General features: G+C 36.9%; 6 protein-coding genes across 7 annotated transcripts; 4 read left to right on the forward strand and 2 right to left on the reverse strand.

The window, feature by feature from the left end:
• The first annotated feature begins 1712 nt into the window (after nucleotides 1–1712).
• On the forward strand, nucleotides 1713–4191 carry LOC114739384 (uncharacterized). Of its 2 annotated transcripts, XM_028927445.1 has the most exons (3): nucleotides 1713–2720; nucleotides 2748–3436; nucleotides 3747–4191. In XM_028927445.1, the coding sequence occupies exons 1-3, from the start codon at nucleotides 1754–1756 to the stop codon at nucleotides 3912–3914; spliced, it is 1824 nt and encodes a 607-aa protein (XP_028783278.1). In that variant the 5' UTR covers nucleotides 1713–1753; the 3' UTR covers nucleotides 3915–4191. The 2 variants fall into 2 exon arrangements, with proteins under 2 accessions (XP_028783278.1, XP_028783277.1); XM_028927444.1 differs by having other exon boundaries at nucleotides 1715–3436.
• A 4783-nt stretch (nucleotides 4192–8974) lies between these two features.
• On the forward strand, nucleotides 8975–10070 carry LOC114739387 (stem 28 kDa glycoprotein-like). The gene is made up of 3 exons (XM_028927448.1): nucleotides 8975–9354; nucleotides 9582–9791; nucleotides 9893–10070. Exons 1-3 carry the CDS (start codon nucleotides 8975–8977, stop codon nucleotides 10068–10070), a joined length of 768 nt encoding a protein of 255 aa, XP_028783281.1.
• A 29-nt stretch (nucleotides 10071–10099) lies between these two features.
• On the reverse strand, nucleotides 10100–12115 carry LOC114739385 (peroxygenase-like). Its single transcript, XM_028927446.1, has 7 exons — nucleotides 11947–12115; nucleotides 11669–11818; nucleotides 11409–11494; nucleotides 11045–11139; nucleotides 10828–10953; nucleotides 10524–10654; nucleotides 10100–10275 (listed from the first exon to the last, which is right to left on the reverse strand). Exons 1-7 carry the CDS (start codon nucleotides 12053–12055, stop codon nucleotides 10100–10102), a joined length of 873 nt encoding a protein of 290 aa, XP_028783279.1. The 5' UTR covers nucleotides 12056–12115.
• Nucleotides 12116–13261: 1146 nt separating this feature from the next.
• Nucleotides 13262–15959, forward strand: LOC114739388 (eukaryotic translation initiation factor-like). The gene is made up of 5 exons (XM_028927449.1): nucleotides 13262–13500; nucleotides 13828–13996; nucleotides 14089–14214; nucleotides 15552–15617; nucleotides 15706–15959. The coding sequence occupies exons 1-5, from the start codon at nucleotides 13298–13300 to the stop codon at nucleotides 15751–15753; spliced, it is 612 nt and encodes a 203-aa protein (XP_028783282.1). The 5' UTR covers nucleotides 13262–13297; the 3' UTR covers nucleotides 15754–15959.
• A 633-nt stretch (nucleotides 15960–16592) lies between these two features.
• On the reverse strand, nucleotides 16593–17837 carry LOC114739386 (protein PROTON GRADIENT REGULATION 5, chloroplastic-like). The gene is made up of 2 exons (XM_028927447.1): nucleotides 17470–17837; nucleotides 16593–16887 (listed from the first exon to the last, which is right to left on the reverse strand). Exons 1-2 carry the CDS (start codon nucleotides 17737–17739, stop codon nucleotides 16783–16785), a joined length of 375 nt encoding a protein of 124 aa, XP_028783280.1. The 5' UTR covers nucleotides 17740–17837; the 3' UTR covers nucleotides 16593–16782.
• A 1314-nt stretch (nucleotides 17838–19151) lies between these two features.
• LOC114739383 (uncharacterized) lies at nucleotides 19152–20020 on the forward strand. The gene is made up of 2 exons (XM_028927442.1): nucleotides 19152–19607; nucleotides 19694–20020. Exons 1-2 carry the CDS (start codon nucleotides 19152–19154, stop codon nucleotides 20018–20020), a joined length of 783 nt encoding a protein of 260 aa, XP_028783275.1.
• Nucleotides 20021–23492: the final 3472 nt, after the last annotated feature.

Consider the following 23492-nt stretch of genomic DNA (forward strand, 5'->3'; position numbering starts at 1 on the left):
ATGAGGGAGGAATATATGTACTTGACCACCACATGACCAGTTCACATCACGCTCTCTCTCTCCCCCCATCACATGGCCCAAGCAAATGTAAAGTTTAATCAATGCATGTGTCTCAGTGTCTGCATCAAGAACAACAACAATTTCTTTTGCATTGGCCCCACAAATTCCGACTTCAAGAAATTGATTGTTTTCTTTTCTTAGATCTCCTCCATATATTTTTCCTCTCAGCGTTGCAAGTGGCATGCAGAAATTCCTCGGGCTCTAGTGGACTCACTTCCCTATCATGCGCACCAGCTCATCAAAATCTGACATCTTTCTTTGTCGCTCACTACCCCCATTTCCTTTATCCATGTTGAAGAGCTTTTGGTACAAGGACATTGGGGCACTCGGCTTACTTCGCCAGATGCGAGATTGAGAACTTGGGTCCTACCAGCCAACCCTGATTTTTGGGCAATCTGGGGTAGTGGGAGAATTTTCATCCTACAATCATGGCTCACGAACCCCATTTTTATGACACCACTTCGCCACTCTTTCCTTTCGTTTAGGTCGTCTGGTTTCTACTCTCTCTCTCTCTTGTGGTGTTAAATATTATACAATTTCTCACTTTTTCCAAAGATTATTATTAAAAACGAGTTTTGGAACTTAGTATTATAATTACGTGTGGTGGCTGTCGCTGTGTCTCTGCTGATCCTTGCTTCCCATGTGCTGCTAAGTTGGGTTTTTCGACCTTTTACTGTTCATTTCACTCTGTTTGGGGTAATTGGGTTCTCTGGCGTGTCCTCTGAACTTGGTTCCGGGGATGAAAAGCTCCAATTTTGAGGATAAATGAGTCTTGGTGTTCGAAGAACCAGCCTTTTCTCTTCGGCTATATGTGTTCATTTGACTAAGGTGGAATCGACTCTTCTTGGATCGAGTTTCTCTGGTAATAGAAAGTTGTTCTTTGTAATAGCAGTAATTACTATGTCGCTCATGCTTTCTGCTTCCTTTTTATAGCTTTTTTGTTTTTTGTTTTGGGTTAATGGAGTACTTTCCGCACTTCTGTTTCTATAGATTTGGATATAACAACCTTAGATTGTTTGTTGAATCATTGATTGACTGACCCTATATAACGAACTTTAGTTTGTTAGTTGAATCATTGATTGACTGACCCTCCTTTGTGAGGTTTAAGGTTGCAAATTGCTGGAAGTCTGGACGTCCTTGCTCTTTTCTTCTTCCTCACTTCTTCAAAAGACCCTCCCACCCTCCCTAGACAGTGGTGAATAAAGTGTTGATTTTGAGTAAGTGGGTCTAGTAGTGGTTAATTCGTGGAATTGTATCTTCATTGAGCTTCCGTAAATCCTGGAATCATGCATACACATTGCTGAACTTAAGAGCATTTTAGTCAATTAATTCTCCATTTTCTATTGAGAATGTATATGGTTTCCAGATTTCTTTGTAGTGCTATAATGGTCTCTTTCATGTTTATTTTCCATTTTTTTTAATTGATTTAAATTCCAAAGTTGCATGTCATGGTATATGTAAAAGAGTACCATAGTTTAGATGCCTCTCAATGTATCGAAAAATCTTATAGGTCAACCCTTTAGAGCAAAATGCCACTTTGAAGTTCTGATTTGTTGATATTTCAAGTTATCTTTTACCAGGTTCGTAACAATTTCTGTTGTTTTTCAGGAATCTCTGAACATTCAGTTGAAAGCAGAGGATTTTGAAAGAAACGGCCTGCCATAAATGCATAATAGTTAGTTGCAGGTGTGAAATGGAAAATAAAATCATATGCCGTCCTGGGAAAAAGGGTTTAATGAATAGCTTGTGCAAAGATAGGGAATTATCAGATGATAACTCTTCAAAATTTTCTGATTCACAACCAAAGAAGTTGATCAAAAGAGCGAACTCACAAAGGACCGCAGTTATAGATATTATCCAGTCGCAAGCTAACAAAGCTTTCTTGAAGGATATATTCTTCCGACGTGTTCATGGATTCAACCACAGGATACCAAGGCATGTGGTGAGTGTAGATGAGAAATATCTTCGCCGCTGCCTAGAATATATACACATGAGTGCATTGAAAGCAGGTCACTGCAATACACCCGTGAATTTAGGATACACAAACACGGGAATTTTGTCAGAAAGCTATGCTGACTTGATTCGTGGGGATGCTTGTGATTCAGGTGAGCTATTCTTTGAATGTCCTGAAGCAGCTGGGACTAGGAATGGAGGTATAAATGATCAAGCTTCAGAACACTGGACTTTAGGTACAGTGATGGGGAGTAAGAGTATGATAAATATATTGAGTAATCCTCTGTTTCACCAGTTTCAGCATTCAGATAGCAATAACAGGTTCAGCAGGATGAATTTAACTGATGATAAAGGGTTTCTATGCTATGATTTCACGGACTCTCCTAGTGGTTTGAGTATCTCCTCACATAAACTAGAAAAGGAAGCACCGATGATGAAAAGCCACAAGTTTTGCTCTGCTTCTGCTAATAGAAATATGGCCTCTACTTCCAGCTCAGGCTCTACTTGTTCTGACCAGCTATCATCTACTTTTCCTATTCCTTCTCATGCAATGCTTCGATGCAAATGGAGGAAAGGAATTCCTCATTTTGTTTTTTCTACAGATGATCAAAAGGAGGTCTATATGGCCATATTGAGAAAGGTAGATCCAGCAGATGTTAAGGCTTTGGACTATGTATACTTGTTCTATAGGAAAAGGGGTGGCCAAAAGGGCTGTCAGATCCCTGACAATGATTTGCAACTCGTTGGCAAGATGAATGTATCAACAACTTCTACACTTGGCCCAAACAATTATAAAGTTTTAGAAACTGCATTTGTGGTATTTGGTAACAATGAAAATCATGACAGAGAGATATATGCTTCAAGTCATACTCAAAGGAAGAACAAGGGGTTGTCAAAGGTGTCACAAGTATTCAGAACTAGTCCATCATCAAAACGCAGAGCTCTCTCAAACTTTGGCGGATCTGGTGCCATAGTGGAAAGTTGTCCTTTGAAGTCATATGCGCTACGTGAGAATGATGTAATAGAAACTAATGTTCCACCAAATTTTGAGTTGGCTGCTATTGTTGTGAAAGATCTTCTTCCTTATGGCAGGCCTGGCAAGGTAGGAGGTTGGGGTTTAAATTTTCTCAACAAATCTGGAGTCAAGCAAACTACATTGCCTTCTGAAAGTAGTCAAAAAACCAGTGATTGCTTGCCTGGCATGAACATTCTAATACCAGCAGGCCAACATGGTGGCCCAAGAACAAGAAAAGGCGGCCCGTCTAGCCTGATAGATCGATGGAGATCTGGGGGCTGTTGTGACTGTGGTGGCTGGGATGAGGGTTGCCCTCTGACAGTACTCCAGAGGAGATCGTTTGAAAGAGATTTTCTCCCTCAAGTAGATATGCAAGGAGAGTGCAAGTCAGTTGATTTAGTTAAGCAGGTCTGTTAATATTCTCATATCATGTTTGATGTTTTTTTGCTGTAGTTCATACTGACATTACACCTAATATCAATATAACTAAATAGAATTGGGGTAAATGATATTGTGATTACCTTCTTCTTTTTTAAGAAATTTTTTTTTTGCAATTATGAATAGATATGATAATGACCATTGTTCATTGATTGATCCAATGGCCACCAAGGTCTAATTTTTAATAGTTCCATATGTTTTACTGCATTATGCTTTCCACATTTGCTGTACATATAAAGTCTTTGTCTGAGTTTGTTGTTGCCGTCCTTCAAATTTTCAGGGATCAGGCGAGGTCAGCTCCACTTTGAGGATGGTGAAAGTTCATGATGATTTGTATTATATTCATTTTCAACCACTCTTGTCGCCACTGCAATCTTTGTCCATCGCCGTGGCAATAGTTCATTCACAGAGTCCTACTCTTCGGCCAGCCAGTGGACAGGATCTGTGATAACTAAAGTCAGGAATTGAAGTTATTTAGTCAGTCATAATTCTTTTAATTGTATTATAATAGAAATTACTGAGAAGATTTAGGAGTTTATACAAGAATCAGGCTTTTACTCCTTTGTTCATGGCTTTTATTTATTCATACTGGTAGAGGTTAACTAATTTGGGAGAACTAGCTATGCTTGTTTTCCCATTTTCAATTCCTAGACTAGAATGATTTGTAACCATCCTTTACCCTCGTTCTTTTTTCAAAGGGAAAGAATGTAAAATCTTTTGATGAAGAATATTTGGAAAATATTGGCATTGTTTTGGGTTTGTACAAGGTTGTTATCCTAAGGTAGCTTGAGTTACCCCTCTATATGAGAGGTTTTTGAAGATAGTTATACATACTACTATAATGGGTCATTAAGCTCAGATTTGGGGCATATTGGAGTTTCTGCATTTGTTTTTTGGCTTCTTGGCACAAAACAGTGGTTGCCACTTTTCTGATGGGAACCTCTGTACTGTGTTTACCCAATTACCCTTGTTGCTTAATGGCATTGCTTCTTTGCGGCCTGTAGGGCAGTGCCAAATCTTACGCGTTTGAGCAAAAATAATGTAGAGAAGAAATGTCAATAAGATAAAAGTCGACAAATCAATTAAAAAAGATAACATTTTTAAGGATTTAACTCATCTTGGATTTTTCTGACAAATTTCACTGATTTCTTGTTAACAGCTGGTCCGCAATTGTCCCAAGGAAGTCCATGGTGTTTTTTTTTTTTTTTGGGTTATGCTTTTTTCTAGTTTAGAGAAAATAAAAACTGATTTCCAACTCCTAAACTTCTTCACCAAGAAGCCAACCTGAATTCCTGAAATAAATGTATTTTTTTTGTGTGAGAAGGGTATTTTTTATATGTCCACTGTAAGTTCTATAAAAATGAGATTTTTGTTTGTCGCAATATGAGATTTACCTCTCTATCTATTTTTTCTCCATCATTTTATAATAAGAAAGTATTCAGTGAATCACGAAGGAAAAAAAATCACGAAGAAGCTCTCAAGAGTCAAATCATGGCTGATTCATGGACAATGAATCAGAGAAGCTCAAGCTGGAAACATGGTCATGGGTTCGAAAAAGGCCTAAACTATTTCATGGACAATAAATAAGAGCTCATGGGAGGGCCTAGCCCATTGACTGGAAAGAAGTAGTATCTTGTTGTGGGCTGCAAATTGGAGGAAGTTGGCGTTAGACCCTTGCAAGAACAAAACTTCAACAATTGAAAAAAAAAAAAAACAATGAGGCAAGCCTGCATGGCAATAACGCCTGACTCGAATCCTTAAAACCTAATTGAAAAAGCCTCCTAGAATTCTAACCCGGACTTCCCTAATATAAGGCTCCTTATAAATGTCATTCAGTAAGCCCTTTGTCCTAGCTAACAGCGACAGAAGATTGCGAAGGGAGGTCAGTTCGCGGGACATGCTTAGTTTTTGTTATTTCAATTGGTTATGCGTGTGTATAAATAATGTATTGCTTAGAAAATGTATTTCTTGGAAAACCTAAGTATGTTTTCTAGCAAGCCTGAATATTTGACATCAAATGAAATGGCTCATGCTCATTTTGAAAGTAATATTTGGTTAAACGTATGTGGTTATTGAAGAATATTTTGTCATGGTACTGTCCGAATCCATAGTTAAGGGTTAGATCTCTCGCTTTGTAAATTATGGGTCGAAGAAAACAATAAAACTATTTGTATTATCTGCTTTTTAGGATCTGCAGATACTGCTGGTAACAAGATCAGGATGTCCCTAATCTTTGTTGAAATCACCAGCATAAAATATCTACATTATATTGGTGAAGCTGATGGGCATCAAAGGTCGCCTGAGTAGATTGCCATTTACTTGACTTGGTGGCACTATTAGGGCTGCTATTAAGAAAGGGGGGCCCTGATCTCAGGAAGAATGTTTTGCCCTCTTTGACTGTGAGACCTTGCAATGTGGTGAAGGATTGTATCTCCATGTATTTCAGAGGTCACATGCACTTTCATTGGGTTGGTGTCGTCGTGTCTATTATCCTGTCTTGCTTTTAACAGATGTTGTGAGACGTCTATTGAGGAGCGGGATGGCAATCTGAAATTTGATAATCCGTCATTTTAGAACTGTCTTATGGCTGTTTTCCCCAAAAAGCTCATATTTGAATGGATGCTTTAACTTCTGGTGACTATATCTTCTGTTTGGTTTGGGTAAATCTGTGACAGACTTGCAGTGCTTATGTAGAGGCAATCAGACAACTTTTTCAAGCAATGATTTTCTTTGTGAGTTAGGGGGCATAAAGAATGTATAAATATCGCTGGTTCAACTCTAAACAGTGTCCTGATTTGTGCATATTGATGTGCATATAATGATGGATGCTTCTAGAGCCAGCTACATAAATGTTATCGGATATATCTAGTTGGATGTCTCTTAAATGGGATCCAACTTTTCGCTGTTCGATACATCTTCTGTTTGCTCCTTGTCCTGTTTTTATTTTCAATGGTTGATATATCATTATTCCCATGATCCCAGCCTTACTTCCTATCAACTACTGTACTTTGTCAATATTGAAACATGCCTTTTGCTTTATCTTTTTTTGTTTCTTGGCTGTGAATTTTGTTATTAGTTTGATTTCTTTTAAGATGTGGAATGCCCGATGTGATATAATTGTTGCTTTAGAAAGATTTGATTAAATAAATTTATTATAAAAATGAATATCATGTGCCTTCTGAATGTTTAAGTCCTTCATTTCTGGTACCCTGAAAAACATTGCTTTCCCCAGACTTAAGTCATGTATCTCCCATAACGCACAATGGTTGATACAGTTACAAGTCTGGAAAATTAACAGAGTCCATCGTTACAGATGTGCTGGCCTTTTTAGTGCTGACATCTGCTCCATTGGGGCTCTACAATATTTACAAGACGTTATTCTTCTTTGGTCATTGATTATATTTAAAATAGTCATTACTTCTCAAGTTTCTGTTAGATCATTGTTTTGGTTTTATCAAATGGGGGGGGGGGTTAAAATACTCAAATTATTGAGGAATATCACAAATCCAATTATCTGTTGGGGCTAGTTAAAATGTTTACAAAGAGAATTCTAATACTTGTTAGCTTACCTACCTAATTTCAATTGGCTCATGATATGTAACATGATTCCCCTGCTCTTCATTTGATTCAAACTGATTATCTTTTTCTTCAGCTACAGGTACAGCCATAACCCGACCAATTGAAGGCCCGGGATTGCTGCAGTCAGTGTAATCATTATGTTAGAGCTCAGAATAGCTAGAAAGATTGCCATTTATCAAATGGATCTTGTTGACTTCTCAACTATTTTTTTTCAATATCATAATTTTCCATTCGACGGTTAAGGCAACACAGCTGTCTTCGACTTTTGATTCCGACTACAGAGTTTGGGATTGAATGATGTGAAATATTCTACTTGTTGATTTATCCATTAGCAAAGAAATATTAAATATGACTTGAAATTATTTGATTTCACTTTAATTTATAACTTTTAAAAGTGAATCATGAACTTTACTACCCATCACATTGTAAGTTCAACCGAAATTAACGTTGAGTTACATTTGATTTGTCTAAATTATAATAATTCCTTTCAAGGTTCAAGTGATTTCAGCACGCTGCCAAAGGATTCGAAGCATTCACGAGTATCTGTATTACTTCCTACTCGTTTTTCTATTCCATGTACCCTTCAATTGGAGCAGCCAGGATTTTACCCTGTTCGAAAGTTTCAACCCAATAAGTCTTGAATGGGTTCATTGGACGATGTATGACTCCTCTGTCAAAATTTTCTAAATCCTGACTATGTTTAGCTTTTAACTTGTTCATTCTTTGGCTATGAGCCACGATCACATTGAATAATACACCGCAAAATAGTCTGTATTTATCTGACGTGCTTGACATGTGAAGTCGCAATTGAGATGACTTGAATACATTTTGCGAAAAACTATATAGCTGATTCCATCAATTACATCAATTAAATGTTTTATAAAAAGTCTAACAAACTACTCTTCCGGTCTTAATTATAAGATCCAATTGACTTATTTGAGGAGGTTAAGGAAGTAAGTTAAATTGGTTATTTATAATAAATAAGTGTTGTCATTCCTAAAATATCCTTGCTAATTAAGTATATTGGCTAAAACTATCATTATTAGAAGGATTATCTTGGAAAAAAATGCATAAATATAAGAGATAAAATGGATTGGGGTTTTATAATTAGGACCAAATAAAAAGTCAAATGGGGTCTTATAATAAGGACTGGAGGAGTATTATTCTTGCCCGTGATGACATGATTTAAATTAGAAGTATTATAATTATAGACTAAGAATTGAATTGACATTAAGTTCAACTTTAAGGATCAAAACAATTAACCAAAAAATGTGAATCAAAATTATGAAATATATTTAATAAACAATATCAAATCAATAAAAAAAAAAAAACTTAACATGTGGATATTTGTCCTATGAATTCAGGAGACAACACCTGGATGTTAGTTGGCATCAATGAAGTGGAATCATGATGGCCATGTCGACGGAGATGCTCCATGAAGCAAGTGAACACATCCTTGTGAATATTGCAATGGTTTCAATAATTAGTCATTTTCTTAGTGGAGATCATGAAAAAGTGGACGGTCTTTGCTGTCGTTCCTTGCTATGTACTTGAAACTACAAACAAAACCAGAACGTGATTCCAATTTCCCAATCGCAGGATTTATTAGACAAATGGAGGCGTACAGTATTCCTGTCAGTTCGTAGCCTGTGACTTTCAGGCATCTCAAACGGTTTAAATCCTTCTGCACTAGGAAAAATATAAAAATGAAAAATAGAACTTTGTTTTTAAGACATGATTGCCTGATTATAATCAATCTAAATTCATCAAGGCCTTTGCCAGCGATGGCAGCATGTGAAGGCGGCGCAGCAAGTCAAGTTTCCAGCAAACCCATGTGAGGTCATGTCTTATGCTGAATCGATGGCAGACATAAATAAGGCTTTCAGTCTCCAATCCATTTAGTTCCTCAAACTGAGTTATTTTCTAAAAATGGGTAAAATTCTTGGGTATTGTTTGGGTTTCTTGTGCCTTTTGATTCCTCTTGCTGCTGCAGATTGGAATATATTGAACCAGAGGACCCGTAATGGGTTGAAGATCAGCTTGAAGAATTATTGTGTGAGTTGGCGAATGAATGTTGAACTGCATAACATTAGAGACTTTGAAGTTGTGCCTGAAGAATGCACATACTTCATTGGGAAATATGTCAGATCCACTCAGTACAGAGTCGATTCAGAAATTGCCACTGAGGAATGCTTGGTTTATCTTAGCACCAGCTGCAATCTGAAGAAAGACTCCAGGGACGCTTGGATTTTTGACATAGATGATACTCTGCTTTCAACAGTTCCTTACTACAAAGAAAACTTATACGGGTAACTTTGATTCAATCTCATCTACTAGTTCTTCTTGGCCACATTACATTAAGTGCTGTTTGTTTGTTGTCATTTTCACTCTAATAGCCTTGGTTTCAAACAGAAAGGCATATACAATAGCATAAACTATGGTATTACACCCCACTTATAAAATGACAATGTGACAGACGGTTCCTTGAGTTCTTAGTCAAGCACTGTGAATGATGGGCTTTCTTGATTAAAAACAGGGGAAATAAATTGAACTTGACATCCCTAGAGGAATGGATGAGCAAAGCCAAGGCTCCCGCTCTTGATCACTCCTTGAAGCTTTTCAATGAACTGAAGTCCAGAGGAGTTCAGATCATTTTGGTTTCTGCAAGGAGAGAGCATCTCAGAGCAGCCACCATTGACAACCTTGTCCGGGTTGGTTATCATGGCTGGGCTGGTCTTGTATTGAGGTCAGTACATCCCTTTCCTTCCTTTAGTATATCCCATTGCTACTGTATATGTTCTTACCCTCTTTGATTTCATTTTCTGGCTGGTGTTTGAATTTTTGCAGAGATTATGCTGATGAATTGGTATCAGTACAGAAATACAAGTCTGATGCGAGGAAAAAACTAATCGGTGAGGGCTATCGCATTTGGGGCATTGTTGGGGACCAATACAGCAGCATTGAAGGGCTTCCAAGCGCTGGAAGGACATTTAAACTGCCAAATCCAATGTACTATGTTGCCTAATATGCTACGTAACATAATAGTATTCTTTTCTACCCTTTTCTGAGTCTCATAAAAGCAGCATCTGATGTGAGAAATAAGCTCCCATTTAAAGGAAACAGAAGCCAGCCAGCTGGGTTTTCTTTATGCCTCTTCATTGTAGAATTTGTTGTCTCAAATTGCAGAAACTGAATAAAGTAGGTAAGTTTAACATTGTAGTGGCATTTCACTGATATGAAAAAAACTACATTACATGAACCAGTTACAAATTAAAACGAGTGGTAATACAGGACTGTGAAGTGATGGTATTGAACTATCAGAGCTCATGGATGAGTCGATCTCAAAGCTAATGTTCCAAGATTTTCACATCAGATGCCATGAGTTCACCTTTCATTTACAGCATCAATCGCTAATCAGACCAATCAAACCAAACAGCAGAGTCTACCATATACTCCTAATTGCTTCAACCCAAGTTACCTGCCCGCATTTTGGCACAATATTGAAATAAACTCCCATCATAGCAGCGCCTTACTGCTTCTTTAGAAAGTAAACCTTCACTGTCTCTAGCAAGAAGGTACAGATACCCCCATTCCATTTTAGATACAACCCTAAAAACACATTCCATTAGTATGTTTCAGACTTGAGAACTTTCAAGGGCCAAGAAGCTTTCATGTGAGGAATGCTGTCATTTTAGTTCCATATTGCCATTTATATAAAGTAAATCAACTATTAACAAAATACCATATGACAAGGCAATTGAAAAAAAGGTATACATATTTACCAGCCAAAGGGATCAAATGCATTTCGATTTCCCTCGGTCATTTCCCAGAGCTCTCCAAGTGTGAGCTTGTCAGGCACTGTGCGAGCATACTTACTAAACATGTGCTCTAGATTTGCTGGTACGTAGCTGCAGTTTCATTAAGCCATATTGTCAAACGCTCGGTAATCAAATTGCGTGCTTGACATATTGTGACAACTAGCTACTCATAATTGCCTACCGTCCTTCCGTATCATAAACTCCTGCGTCACTCCCATGCTTTATTCTGTGAATGTTGTGTATATATATCGGAAACAAAAGAGAAGGTATCCAACTCTGCAAAATTGCATTTTTCTTACTGTTTATATATTCCATAGGCTTATAGCCATTTGTGCACTCCGAAGTTCAAACTTAAATTGTATGGTAAATGCATATATTACTCTTAAACATGATTACAATTGAAGGAACAATGGAACAAAGTAGGCATGAGGAACTAAATCACCAAGGGAACTTACAGAAGATAGATCAAATTTTAGATCACATTTCTCTGTTTTTTTTTTTTTTCCCTTTCTTGTTTTCTAAGATGAGTTGGATGAATGACTTACAGGCTGAGTAGGATAGCTCATAGACAAATTGACGCAAACTGCCATAAGGAAAGAGGCAAAGATGTTAAATCCAACTGCTCGCAGCCCTGAACATGTCAAAAACAGATTTTTGAGAATCTATTTTTAACAAGTTAAGCATGACGTTTTCTTTTTTTTTTTGGGGCGGGGGGGAGGACGACCGTGCGCTACCCTTGTAAGTTTTAGGACAGTTGAAAAATCATAATGGCTATCAGCAAACAACAACAGCTCTTAAATCTTACCCATGTAAGTTTCCCAAGGGTAAACAATTCCATTGTCATCTCGATCAAAAAAGGCACAGTGCTGCTGAAGAACAGTCAAGTTGTGGTGCCTATGTTGTGGAGTACCATGTGGGTGTCTTGTGTCGGGAGCTGTCAATGCTCTGGGCATGTCTGCCAACACATGGACCCATGAAAAACGAAGTGTTATGTTAGTGAAGGCAGTCTGTTTCTTTTTCCACAAAATTGAAAAACACAAAAAGGTCTATGAGAAAGATGAGCAATGAAATGAAACTACTTACATGGCTTGGGGAGAAAAGGTTCCAAGTCATCTCTGACCCTTCTCTGTGCAGTAACGGGTGCATTGTAAGCCTCAGTTATGAGTGATTCCCTTTCTATCTCTCCTTCCATTATGTTTGAAACTCTTCTTCCTCAAGCTTTCTTTGGCTACAATACTCAGGGCTAGTATATATGCTATACTTTTTGAAGAACATGAACGTTCATTTTAGTTGCAGATAATGGGGTTGAGAAGCAGAGAAGAGAAGGTTCATCTAGATGTACACAAAAGGCAAGAGACAGCAAAGCTCCACAGATTTACGTGGCTTGCATGCGTAATTTTATGATGCATATCTGTTGAATCTTTTACAGTGTTCATGCATGTACATGCTGTCTTTGCTGCTTATGCTCTGAATTCTACATTCCCATCCTTTTCACATACCTAGCATGAAACTGACGTTTTTGGAGGTGTCACTGGTTCATGTCTAAGCATTATTATTAGGCCTACATAAGGAATAACTTTCCCAGATTAATACTTCTTTCTATGAAAGAAATTGTTAGATTGATTAATTCTATATTTTAAATTATTAAGTTAGCAAATTATCCTTTCACTTCTTGGAGTAAGAGTTTGTGCATTTTACGAAATCATTAGCAACTGTTGAAAAGTAAAACTGGGAATATATTGGACAAGAGTCAAGAAACACATAATTTCAGAAAATAATAAACAGTGATATTTTTATACATATAAAGATCAATTGTATTTCTTCACTAAATCTAATTTTTATTTTTTTGACCAGCACTTCACTGAATCTAATTTTACTTTTAGAACCATCGAAATTCAATTAAAAAAGGCCTCTCGATTAGAATAACTTTTTTCATTATAATAGTTATTAAAAGTATCCCTTTAACTCAAAATAATACTAAGGCAACTAAAATTACAGGTGATATAGCAGCCTTAAGCATAATATCTCTCTAAACTTGTAATGAGCTAAGGATCAAAACTCAAGTCATGACAACCAATATTACTTTTTTTTTTGTTGCTAAAGTATAGGCATCTTTCTATTGAAAGCAATCATATTCGAGGCATTATCTGGTACTAAATGTAGGCATCTCTTCCAGCTGGGATTCGAATCTAGGTTCATTACGTTGTGAAGGACTAGTTTTTTTTACTAGACTCAATCCTAGTACCAATATTACAATTAGTGCTGGGACATGAATCTTTCTTGATGATATTCCTTAACATCTTTGGGCTATATAGTCATATGCCCAATATGAGGGTTTAGTCTTAGACCCATAAAGAGCCCAAAAGCGGGGGAAGAACAATAATATCTGGTCATTAAACCTCAGATTTGTCAGCCTTTGTTCTCCGCGGAAGGGATGGCGAGCGAAGCAGTAGTTGAAAGTGCTGAAGCTGTGGCCGCGTCGACGGAGGCGGTGGCGCCGGAGACAGGTTCCAAGCATACACTGGATAGAAAGTGGACTTTTTGGTTCGATAATCAAACAAAGTCTAAGCAAGGTGCTGCTTGGGGAACCTCGCTTCGCAAGGTTTACACCTTTGACACCGTCGAGGAGTTCTGGTGGTACGTTTTCCTATCGCGTGATTTTTTTTTTTTCATTTCTTTTTATATTTTTTGCGGGAGATTTAGCTGGTCGTTATGGATTCGGAGAATTTCAAGGGCCGCTAGACGAAAGTTTGATGAGATCATAGATCTCCTGAGGTTGTTTTGTTGGGAGAGGCTCTGTTGATCCACCGTCTCGAAGTTTCTGTATGTTTTGTTTAGAAAAGTTTTTCATATACAAAGCATGGGATCAAATGATGCTATGGGGTTTTAAGAGATTTCTGTTGTTACTCTTTTGCATCAGATTTGCTAATAACAAGACATTTGTAACGTAATATCCTCCTGTAGTTTGTATGACCAGATATTTAAGCCCAGCAAACTGCCTGGCAATGCGGATTTCCACCTGTTCAAAACTGGAATTGAACCGAAATGGGAAGATCCTGAGTGCGCTAGTGGAGGAAAGTGGACTGCGGCCTGCAGCAGAAAGGCTATCTTGGATACCATGTGGCTTGAAACTGTAATGATATTGCTGGCCATTCTGTTCTTTTGGCAAAATACATGAGAATCTTATATACAGTTTTTTTTAATTATTTGATTCTTGTTCTATAGTTAATGGCTTTGATTGGGGAGCAATTTGATGAGGGTGAGGACATATGTGGTGTGGTTGCCAGTGTGCGCCAGAGGCAGGACAAAATTTCATTATGGACAAAGACAGCAGCAAACGAGGCTGCGCAGGTCTGGTTTCTTTCTAACTAATACTTGCAACGTCACTTAAAGTAATTTGTTTATAGTATAGCATCCTTTTATGTTGTAAAATCCATCGATAGTTGAGTTTATGTTGAACTTCTCAGAATGGACGATACCTATAGTCATCTCATAGGAAAAGTAAATGATTTTGCCGCTTTCCCAAGCACTGCCCCGTGTTAGAAATTACATAATTGTTTTATATAAGTTCAACATCGCCCCTGGGGGTTGGGGAGCACACTCTTCTGCCATTTTTATTCATCTTTGCATGTTGGTGGGGAAGTTGTTTTTATTTTATTTTATTTTATTTTTCTGGGTGGGGGTGGGGGAGAGGGGAGCATCTCCTCAGATCCGTCTACGACTATATGCTGGCATGTAAAAGCCATCCTGTCTTCTTCATGTAGTTGACTTGTTATTACTAATGATTTGGGCTTAACCATGATGTCCTCATGGTCTAATGTAATTGCATAAATTGAGAGAGAGTCAAAACCTTTGAATATGGAGCTGGTACTATTTCAAAATCATTTGGGATCTCCATTAAAGAAAATGGAAGATTTGTGATTTTGGAAACTGGAAAGGAGCTCACTATATGCCAACGATGATTTTGCTATAACTGGAATTTGATTTGGTTAATGATGCATTAGTTTTATAGGCAGCAATCTTTTAACTCCGGGAAAGACATGCAACTGAATGGGAAAGATTGAGAGTCTTGGGTAGACTCGGTCTATCTTGATTAGATTTGTGAATTTCTCATGTCTTAGGCTCTTAGCATCCTTCTTTCAATCTTTCACCAGGAGACAAGTTTAAGGGTATGGATATAGCGTGCTTGTTTAAATTGAATATGAGATAAATGGACGTGAATTATGTATGTATTAGGACTCGAAGTATGTCTAGTTTAGGAGTGGGTCCCTGATTTTTGTTCCATCCCTTTTCTCCTGCCTAGCAAATTTTACTTGTTCTTGAAAGAATCTAAATTCAAGAGTGAATTATTTGTTACAGCTCTTACTCTTCCCTATACTGTCAGGTTGTCTTCTCAAGGGTGTATGTGTCCGATGTCGTATTCCAAATTTTATCAATAACTCTACAGTGCATTTATGATTGAACGGCCTGTTTATATTTGTTTATGTGTCTTTTAATATCAATTGATAACGTAGTGTCCCTGCGGATTCAACGAGTTCCAGAATTGTATTGATTCTGTTCTGACTAGTTACATCTCTTCTTTGCCAAAGTCAGTGATATGTTTTGTTCATCCGATTGTGAAGTTAGTTTACCAAAACTCATCACGTCACTTTTGATGTGAGATTGTTACGGTTTTGAAATGTGTGCAGATGAGCATTGGGAGGAAATGGAAGGAGATCATTGACGTCAATGATAAGATCCATTACAGCGCTCATGTATATTTCTGCTCTACTCTTTTTTTTTTTTTCCAGATTGACTATCAAATAATATTATCCGTAATTTAATTTTCTCTACATGGTGTAGGATGATTCGAAGAGGGATAGATCAGCAAAGAGTCGATACAGTGTGTGATCTCTTAGTGGATCGTTCCTTGCTTTTATGCCAGTCTTTTAACCTATTTGTGCCATGTGTATTAGAGCATAGATTTTTGGTTCAAACATTAGTTTCCTTTGTTTTTTTTCCCTTGCTCTCTTCTGGATGTATTACCAAAAGAATATTGATTTTTGTAGCACTATAGAATGTTTTGCATCAACATGGACCGCGATTTGTACTGATTCTGTGCAGTTTTTCTTGTTCATCCCCCCCCCCCCCCAAACAAAAAGTTTGAAGAATCACTCAAGCTCCTTCTGAACTGATGCAAATGAGTACATCGGTGAAGGGAAACAGAACGGGAGTTCATTTTGAGGCCAAATTCTAGATGCATGGTGTGTTTGGTTTCATATTGAACTATGGTTTTTGGTTATTTTACTCTTAAAATCAGACTAACATAAATCTGCGTTAGCAATCAAGTCAACCTGATGAGTCAGAAAAACCGTTATATATGTACTAGTTCTGATTTTTAATATAAAAATTAGTTGATTAATTTGAATAAATTAAAAAAATTAATTAAATTAATTATTTGTGATAAATAAGTGTTGTTTTTCTTAAAGTATTTTTATTAATGAAGTATATTTGTTAAAAGTATCATTATTATAAGAATTATCTTGGAAAAAAATTAATAAATATAAGAAACAAAATGGATTGAGGTTTTACATTTAGGATTAAAATAAATATTAAACAAACTCTTATATTAAGGAGTGGAGTTATTTCTTTTATTGCTTGTAATTTTATGTCAATTCAATGAGACGATGAATAAATATCAGAGGGATAAAGGTCAAATAAAGTGGATGCCATTTATTGGATGGCAATAGATGAAGGGCCTTATTAATTTGATCTTTTGTATATAAAGAACAGAATAAGACAAGTATAATTGAAGAATGAAGGTTGCATGAGTGGAGATGAGTTCCTAGTTTACATTCTCATGTGAAAAGGTGACATTTATGAAGTTCAAACTTCAACTCTTCACCCCATGAAGATGATGATTACAATTTGCTAAATCCTTTATGCAAGGAATCCAAGCCTTTCTCCATTCTTCTTGGCCAACCTAATCAGTCCTTGTCTCTGTTTTGCATCTGCTCCTATTGATTTGCAGAACTCCGTTATTACCTGACACACAATTCAAACCATATTAGCAAATTCTGCATCTCGTCTCCTCCCTACCACTCAGTTTTTGCCACCTTCTCTGCCTAAAATTCAGCATGACCAGATTTTAAAAACACTAGCTGCTTCAAACAAAATTGTTGAAAAACCACATTGTTACGTGCTCAAAATCACACTATAGTGCAGCCATGAAAGGATTCTTTGAAGTTGGGGGGCTTTTTACACTTTCTAACGCAGTGGTACCTGAGTTTGCATGCAATTTTAATTAGTTCACTTGTCTTCGTCTAATCATGGACACAGAATTCCCCTCAGACTTCAGAACTAATTAGCTGAACATTTCCCTTCTAAAAGCTTTGTCTATCTCATGCTCAATTTTCCAAACAAAAGCAATAAAGGTTCAAATGAAACTTGAAAATTGTAGTTTCCAGTCAGTCCAAATCAAACGTACTCTCAATATGCATATGATATGAACACAAATCAATACAAAACATATTCCACCAGCTTCTTTTCTCCCAAATTTCAAAATATATCCTTAAAATTTAGAGACCGAGCAACTAAGCAGCAACATGTGAAAGAATTGAGGCATACCTGAGAGTGCAAAGCAATGGCTTTGCCTCGAAGCTGGTTGAATCGCTTCTTGCCAATGATATTGCGGGTGAGGACCACAACAGGGGCAAACAGACCCTTCCCTTCATTGACGTTCTTCATCATGGGCTGGCACCTCACTGCCTTCCCGCCCCCAAATCGAACTTGTGAAGGCACCGATTTCACCAACACGCTGTAATCCTCACCCGCCATTGAAGAAGCTCCCCAACTTCCATAGAAGGAAGACCCAATCGCAGGAATTGCAGAAGCCATTTCGGAAACCAAACCTCTCTCGGTGAAGATGCTAGTTGTTGTTGATTTTAGAGGTGGAGATAGATGGGTGCTTGGTGATGGGTTTTATTAGCTTTGTGTGAAAGATGGGGGTTTTGGGTGTAAATTTTTGTGCCAGTGGTTCATATCTTGGAGGGTAGTGTGGTGGAGAAGAAGGAAACGTTAGGAACCACACAATCTGGTGGCTTTGATTTTTAGCTATGGTTTTTGTTAGTCCAAGATTCTAGAGCAACTCATGAATGCATTGGATTCAACCCAATTTTGTGAGTGTGGTCCCTGTGGCTTACTCTCAGAATATCTTGATCTCGAGTTCTAATGGGTAGTCTGTCGCTCGTGGGCCCAACTTCATCACCACCACCACCGTTGGATGAATCCATCTGGCATAATTCCGACCCTCGCTTTGAAGGATGAAAATTACAGAGAGAAAAATAACCATCAAATTCAATGTCTTTGAATTTGGGGTTAAATATGTGGACTTCTTTCTAGTCCAAATACATTGGAGCGAACCCAAGCACAGGTGGTGATGGTTAAGGGACGGTGGGCAGTGTAGCAACCCTTTTTTTCTTATCCAGGCAAGCATGTATCACCATTCCGCGAGGCATTAGCAACCTTAAATTTGGTGTGCACGTGCTTCTTCCGACCACCAGCAGTCCAACATGTCGGCGTTGCAGTCTCATTTGTCAACCTCGGCTATGTTCTTTCTTTGGTCCTTTTGTCTTGGAGATCATAATTATATCCTACCCTCCCTGGTACTAGTTATAAGACTTATATTAAAAACTATAAATAACGTCATAATTATGATTAAAAGTAGTAGATCGTGGGAGATTGCTAACATTCCGCACGCGTAATGCTTTCTATGCCCCATTCTTGTGTTTTTTATTCTTGCACATTGTGGTATCTGTTTACGTGCACAAGCTCAATAAACCAGTTCAGCGTTTAGACGTAATAGCACTTCGGAAAACACAGACTTGTATTATTAAAAATATGGCTTCACGAACTTTATTATTATTAATATCTTTATTAATTTGTAAAGTTCCAAGTGTTAGGTGTAACTAAGCATGCTTTTTTTAATGTATTGGAGTAAGTTTGAGGATATTTATTTGATATATAAATATAAGAGGAGAATTACGAAGAGATTTTAATAAAAAAATAATTATTAAAAAATCTCAATAACAATCCAAACAAGTTTTAAAATAAAAAAAATAATAATTTCTGAAACTTATTTTGTTTTTTTTGTAATTCTCAAACTTCATTCTGACGCCGACGTGTCAGTCAGCCACGGTATTCTGTGTGGTCGACGCCGAGTTTTCCTTTTCCTCTGATTCCAGACGGCCACAAGCAAATGTCAACGTGAAGCAGAACGGAACAGAGACGAAGGCTGGCAAGCCTAACTGATGGCATCGGTGGCGACCCATTTCTCAGGTTTCCTCTTCTTATTCCCCGTTGGTATACGCCGCTTGCTATTTTCTTCCTCCCTTTACCTGAAAAGCCCGTCCAATTTCCGATCCAAACTATGGTATTTCTCTCACCCCGCATGGAAGAACATTGATCTCTATTTCCTCCTTGTAGCCCTCCCTATCGCTTCCTTCTCTGAGTTTGTCATCTTCTTATCTTTTTCCGGTCACCCCACCTACCGATTTGCGTTTTCCCTGCAATCCATTGCACTTTTGATATTCTGGGTCCTGATCCTTCTCATTTTAGCTCAGGAGTATTTGGGCTCATCTCTGGTGAATGAGAGTTTTGTTTTCATTTTCGGATCCATTTGCTTTCTCGTGGAGTATTCAGTGTTCGGTAAAGGAATTGGGGGTCTTGGTGGAGTCGTCTACGGATTCTTGGGTGCATTAACTCTCGTTTGCGTAGGTGCTTGCCTGTACTTGTCAGTTAAGCCAACTGCCTTTTTGCCGATTTTTTGCTCTCTTCGGGATTGATTTTTAAGGGTACATGGCTGCTGCAAGCTGGATTTTCTTTGTACACTGATGCTTTTATGTTGAAGGGGTGTAAAAAGATTTCACTTTCTTCACCATCTCTCGAGAATGTCGATGTTCATTGTGATCTTGATGAGGATAGTCTGAGGGGTATCACATTGATGCATTTCATCTTCACTGTGCATGCCACTGTGGTGCTGGTTTTGAGTCTTGGACTATTTGGGTTGCTAGCAAGTAACCGAAAATTGAGATGTGTGGAGGCAAGGGGACCGTTGCTAACTGAGCTTGAATCGCCACAAATGCTTATGCATGCTCTTCCTGGCCAGGAGATGGAATAAAATTTGTCATTTTTTTTATAAGGAAAAAACTGTGCAGTTTGACTCTATTTACTTTCCTGACTAGTAGGCAATTGGTTACAAGTCTGTTGTTGGCAAATAGCAGGTTTTCAAAGCAATACAGTTTGATAGATATTTAACATTCTTGAATGTTATAAATTTGTAGTATATTTAGCGGGTTTATCTTTACCTGTATCTTGCACACTGAGTAGTTTATGGCTATGGTTCACAGTTGAGGAAGTTCCATTCAAGAAATCCAAGACAAGAATTCGATACGTCCCTGAACATAAGATGACCTTATAATGCCTTCTGCTTTTGTTGATCGAGATTGTTTCTACCTATTTCTCTGTTCTGAAATAAATGCCTTGCTGGTTTGGTGCGAAGCACATGCATCAATAGCTCTCTTGTACTTCACAGACAAACCAGAACTATAAGTTAGGATGAGTTTTTACATGATCATCGTTGACATGCAATTGTGATGTTTCTCAAAAAAATTTGAGCTCGTTGGCAGAGGAAGCTATGTTCTATAATTGTTACAAGGATGCAAGTAATGGTTGTATCTCAGTTTTATGCCTTTATCCATTGAGCGTACTATGCATTTAAGTTATGTGTTTATGTTATCTGCCTAAGAACCTCTGCTGAATTTTTTATTAAAAAGAGCTTGGTAAAATCGAAATTGGAAAGAAACAATCATTAATGCATATGCACATTTTCTTGTATCGGTGCTATCAAGCTAAGAGGCACTCCCTTGCCTCAATAGAAGCAGAACTAATAGGTGTAGTTTTTGTCTTTTGATATCAAATGACAGCACTAACAATATTTTATTGTTAGTCATAGGAGCTGGTAACACATGAATTTAGACTGGCCATAACATTTTCTCTTGCTGGCATGGTGTTATGGCTCATATGTTTAAATTGAACGGCATCATTCTTTATGTGGATATTCTGGTATTGCAGCTTGATTGAAAAAGGCATGCTTAGCGATCTTAAGATGGCAATGGCTGTAACGTACCAAAAGGTGCAAGCTTCGTCTGCACTGGGAAAGTATATTAAAGTTTCTACAAGGTGAACATATTAATGTTATTGCTTTTCTCCCTTGCAAATACACGAGGCATGGAGAAAGCTTTTGCCTTCTGTAGCTGTAGGTTGTTGCATGTTTTGAAATATCTGGAGAATTTAAGCGGGATATTATCAGGGGCTTTGCTTGTTGTCTTTCTCCATAGTGAAGTTATGTTGAGCAATTTATGCAGATTCATTGACAGTGGATGAAATTGAAGAGGCTACTTGTTCCGCTTCGATGCTCTCATCAAGCCAGAGGAATTTATGCTCATTTGTTTATGTGAAATTCATTTATCTTTGGGTGTCTTAGCCCTCACTGTCCAGTGGAACAGATCCTGTTTGAAACTTCATTATGACAACATTAACATAGGATGTGCCTATCAATGGTACTGTTCATGCGCCGATTGAACAGTTATGAGGCAGGTAATGCAGTTTCTAGTTAAATGGTGGAAGTTGGTGTGGATTAATTGCCAAGCCATTTGAATTAGGTTGAGTATATGATTCTCATTAATAGTTATCCTATTAATTTTGTCTCCTTTAGCTCTCTGCTTGTTCACTTTATATTAGGACGCGGAGAAAGAAAAGGAGAGAAAAGGATGGGAAGAATCTGAAACCCATTTTGCAGCCAACGCTACTGATTATTAGCCTCCCCTTTGGTGTGTCATAAATTATTACGGGGAACTATTATTAGATGCCAAGAAAAAGATTTAATCACACAAAAATCTGTGAACAACCATAGAGTTTGTAATAATAGGTTTTAGTGTAGGAAATAACATTCACTTGTCGTTAAAACTTTTTAGTAATTAAATTTTTAAAAATTTATAGTAATTTTCCCGATGATTATTACGTACTTTAATTGTTGAGTCACAGAATCTGATAATGAAGTTGAGCCTCAAAGCCAGTTTTTTTTTTTGTTTTTGTTTTGGGGAATGACTGGGAAATATAATTAATCAGAGAAAAAAATCATTAATCATATCTGATCTTTTACCGTATAAAAAATTTAGGAAAAAATCATTATGAAATCCTAAAGAAAGAAGGGTCATCGTGTAAATTTGTCTTGAAAGTTTTTACTTAAAATTGCTAGGAATCTGAAAATTTTTTTTATGTAAATAAGTTTAAAATCGTGACAATAGTTTCAAAGCCAATGTTAATTGTTAATATTTTAATAATAGAGGATAACATTATCATGATTTTAAATTTTTAAGACAAACTTGCACCCAAAAAAGCTTTTGAATACTCAATGTTTTTTAGTGTAAATTTTTGTGACAAATTTACACCTTAAATAAAAAAATAATCATTAAATTTTAATAACAATTAAGCAAGATGAACTTATTATTTACATGTTGGAGGATTTTTTTTTTTTTTTGTTTTTTGGGAATGTCTGGGAAATATATTTAATCAGAGAAAATAATCATTATCTGATTCTTTTACCGTATAAAAAATTTAGGAAAAAATTCATTATGAAATCCTAAAGGAAGAAGGGTCACCATATAAATTTGTCTTGAAGGTTTTTTACTTAAAAGTGCTAGGAATCTGAAGTTTTTTTTTTTTTTTTGTGAATAAGTTTAAAATTGTGACAATATTACCCTCACAGTTAAAAGACTAATGTTAATTGTTAATATTTTTAATAATAGTCATAATTTTAAATTTTTAAGACAAACTTGCACCCAAAAAAACTTTTGAATACCCAATGTTTATGAGTGAAAATTTCCATGACAAATTTACACCTTAAATTTAATAACAATTAAGCAAGATGAACTTATTATTTGCATGTTGGAGGATATTTTTTTTAGTTACACTTCTTTCACAATAGCATATGATGATTTTCCCAAAAATTTACTAACTTTAATGACTACGGAGATGGAATAATTACGGAATGCATTGATGAGGGAGATACAGAGTGCACTGAATCTGTCCCGCAACGGGGCGTTGGCGTCCACATTCAGTGGATTGGGTTTGGGCTCAGTGGATTCTCTCCTCTCAAGTAAAGACAAAGTCTTTTGTTTTTGTGGAAAAAAATAATATTCATTCGCTTTTTTTTCCCCCCTATCTTTTCCCTTTAATTTAAACATTCACATCCATTGCACGCGCGCCACACACAAACATCATTTTTGTCCGTCTGCGTCAATTATCAATAATTATTATAGTAGATCATAAAAATAAAAAAATATAATTATATTAAATAATTAAAAAAATAATCAATCATTAAATTACATTCTTTTTTTTTTTTTTTGAAAAATGCCGTTCTCACGGGGTATTAGGTTGCCAATGATTCCAGTGTTTAAAAAATACATTGTTGACACATCTGAAACTATTTTAAATTTAAAATATCTTTTAAGAAAAAAAAATGAGATCCTCAATAAAATCAATAGTCTTGTAAATTCCTGGTTGCAATTAATTAATATTAGCTAACAGAA

Source organism: Neltuma alba, unplaced genomic scaffold (genome assembly GCF_004799145.2).
Source record: "Neltuma alba isolate B1F8T4 unplaced genomic scaffold, ASM479914v2 tig00013925_pilon, whole genome shotgun sequence".
Taxonomy (NCBI): Eukaryota; Viridiplantae; Streptophyta; class Magnoliopsida; order Fabales; family Fabaceae; genus Neltuma; species Neltuma alba.

Coding starts and splice junctions, on each gene's coding strand:
- LOC114739384 (XM_028927444.1), top strand. CDS start 1,754: ATGGAAAATAAAATCATATGCCGTCCTGGGAAAAAGGGTTTAATGAAT. Junction 3,437..3,746: donor CAGTTGATTTAGTTAAGCAG/GTCTGTTAATAT, acceptor TCAAATTTTCAG/GGATCAGGCGAGGTCAGCTC.
- LOC114739387 (XM_028927448.1), top strand. CDS start 8,975: ATGGGTAAAATTCTTGGGTATTGTTTGGGTTTCTTGTGCCTTTTGATT. Junction 9,355..9,581: donor TACAAAGAAAACTTATACGG/GTAACTTTGATT, acceptor GATTAAAAACAG/GGGAAATAAATTGAACTTGA. Junction 9,792..9,892: donor TGGGCTGGTCTTGTATTGAG/GTCAGTACATCC, acceptor GAATTTTTGCAG/AGATTATGCTGATGAATTGG.
- LOC114739385 (XM_028927446.1), bottom strand. CDS start 12,055: ATGGAAGGAGAGATAGAAAGGGAATCACTCATAACTGAGGCTTACAAT. Junction 11,140..11,408: donor TGAGCTATCCTACTCAGCCT/GTAAGTCATTCA, acceptor GCAATTTTGCAG/AGTTGGATACCTTCTCTTTT. Junction 10,655..10,827: donor GCATTTGATCCCTTTGGCTG/GTAAATATGTAT, acceptor ATGTGTTTTTAG/GGTTGTATCTAAAATGGAAT.
- LOC114739388 (XM_028927449.1), top strand. CDS start 13,298: ATGGCGAGCGAAGCAGTAGTTGAAAGTGCTGAAGCTGTGGCCGCGTCG. Junction 13,997..14,088: donor ATACCATGTGGCTTGAAACT/GTAATGATATTG, acceptor CTTGTTCTATAG/TTAATGGCTTTGATTGGGGA. Junction 15,618..15,705: donor AGATCCATTACAGCGCTCAT/GTATATTTCTGC, acceptor TACATGGTGTAG/GATGATTCGAAGAGGGATAG.
- LOC114739386 (XM_028927447.1), bottom strand. CDS start 17,739: ATGGCTTCTGCAATTCCTGCGATTGGGTCTTCCTTCTATGGAAGTTGG. Junction 16,888..17,469: donor CCATTGCTTTGCACTCTCAG/GTATGCCTCAAT, acceptor ATTGTGTGTCAG/GTAATAACGGAGTTCTGCAA.
- LOC114739383 (XM_028927442.1), top strand. CDS start 19,152: ATGGCATCGGTGGCGACCCATTTCTCAGGTTTCCTCTTCTTATTCCCC. Junction 19,608..19,693: donor TCTTGGGTGCATTAACTCTC/GTTTGCGTAGGT, acceptor TTGATTTTTAAG/GGTACATGGCTGCTGCAAGC.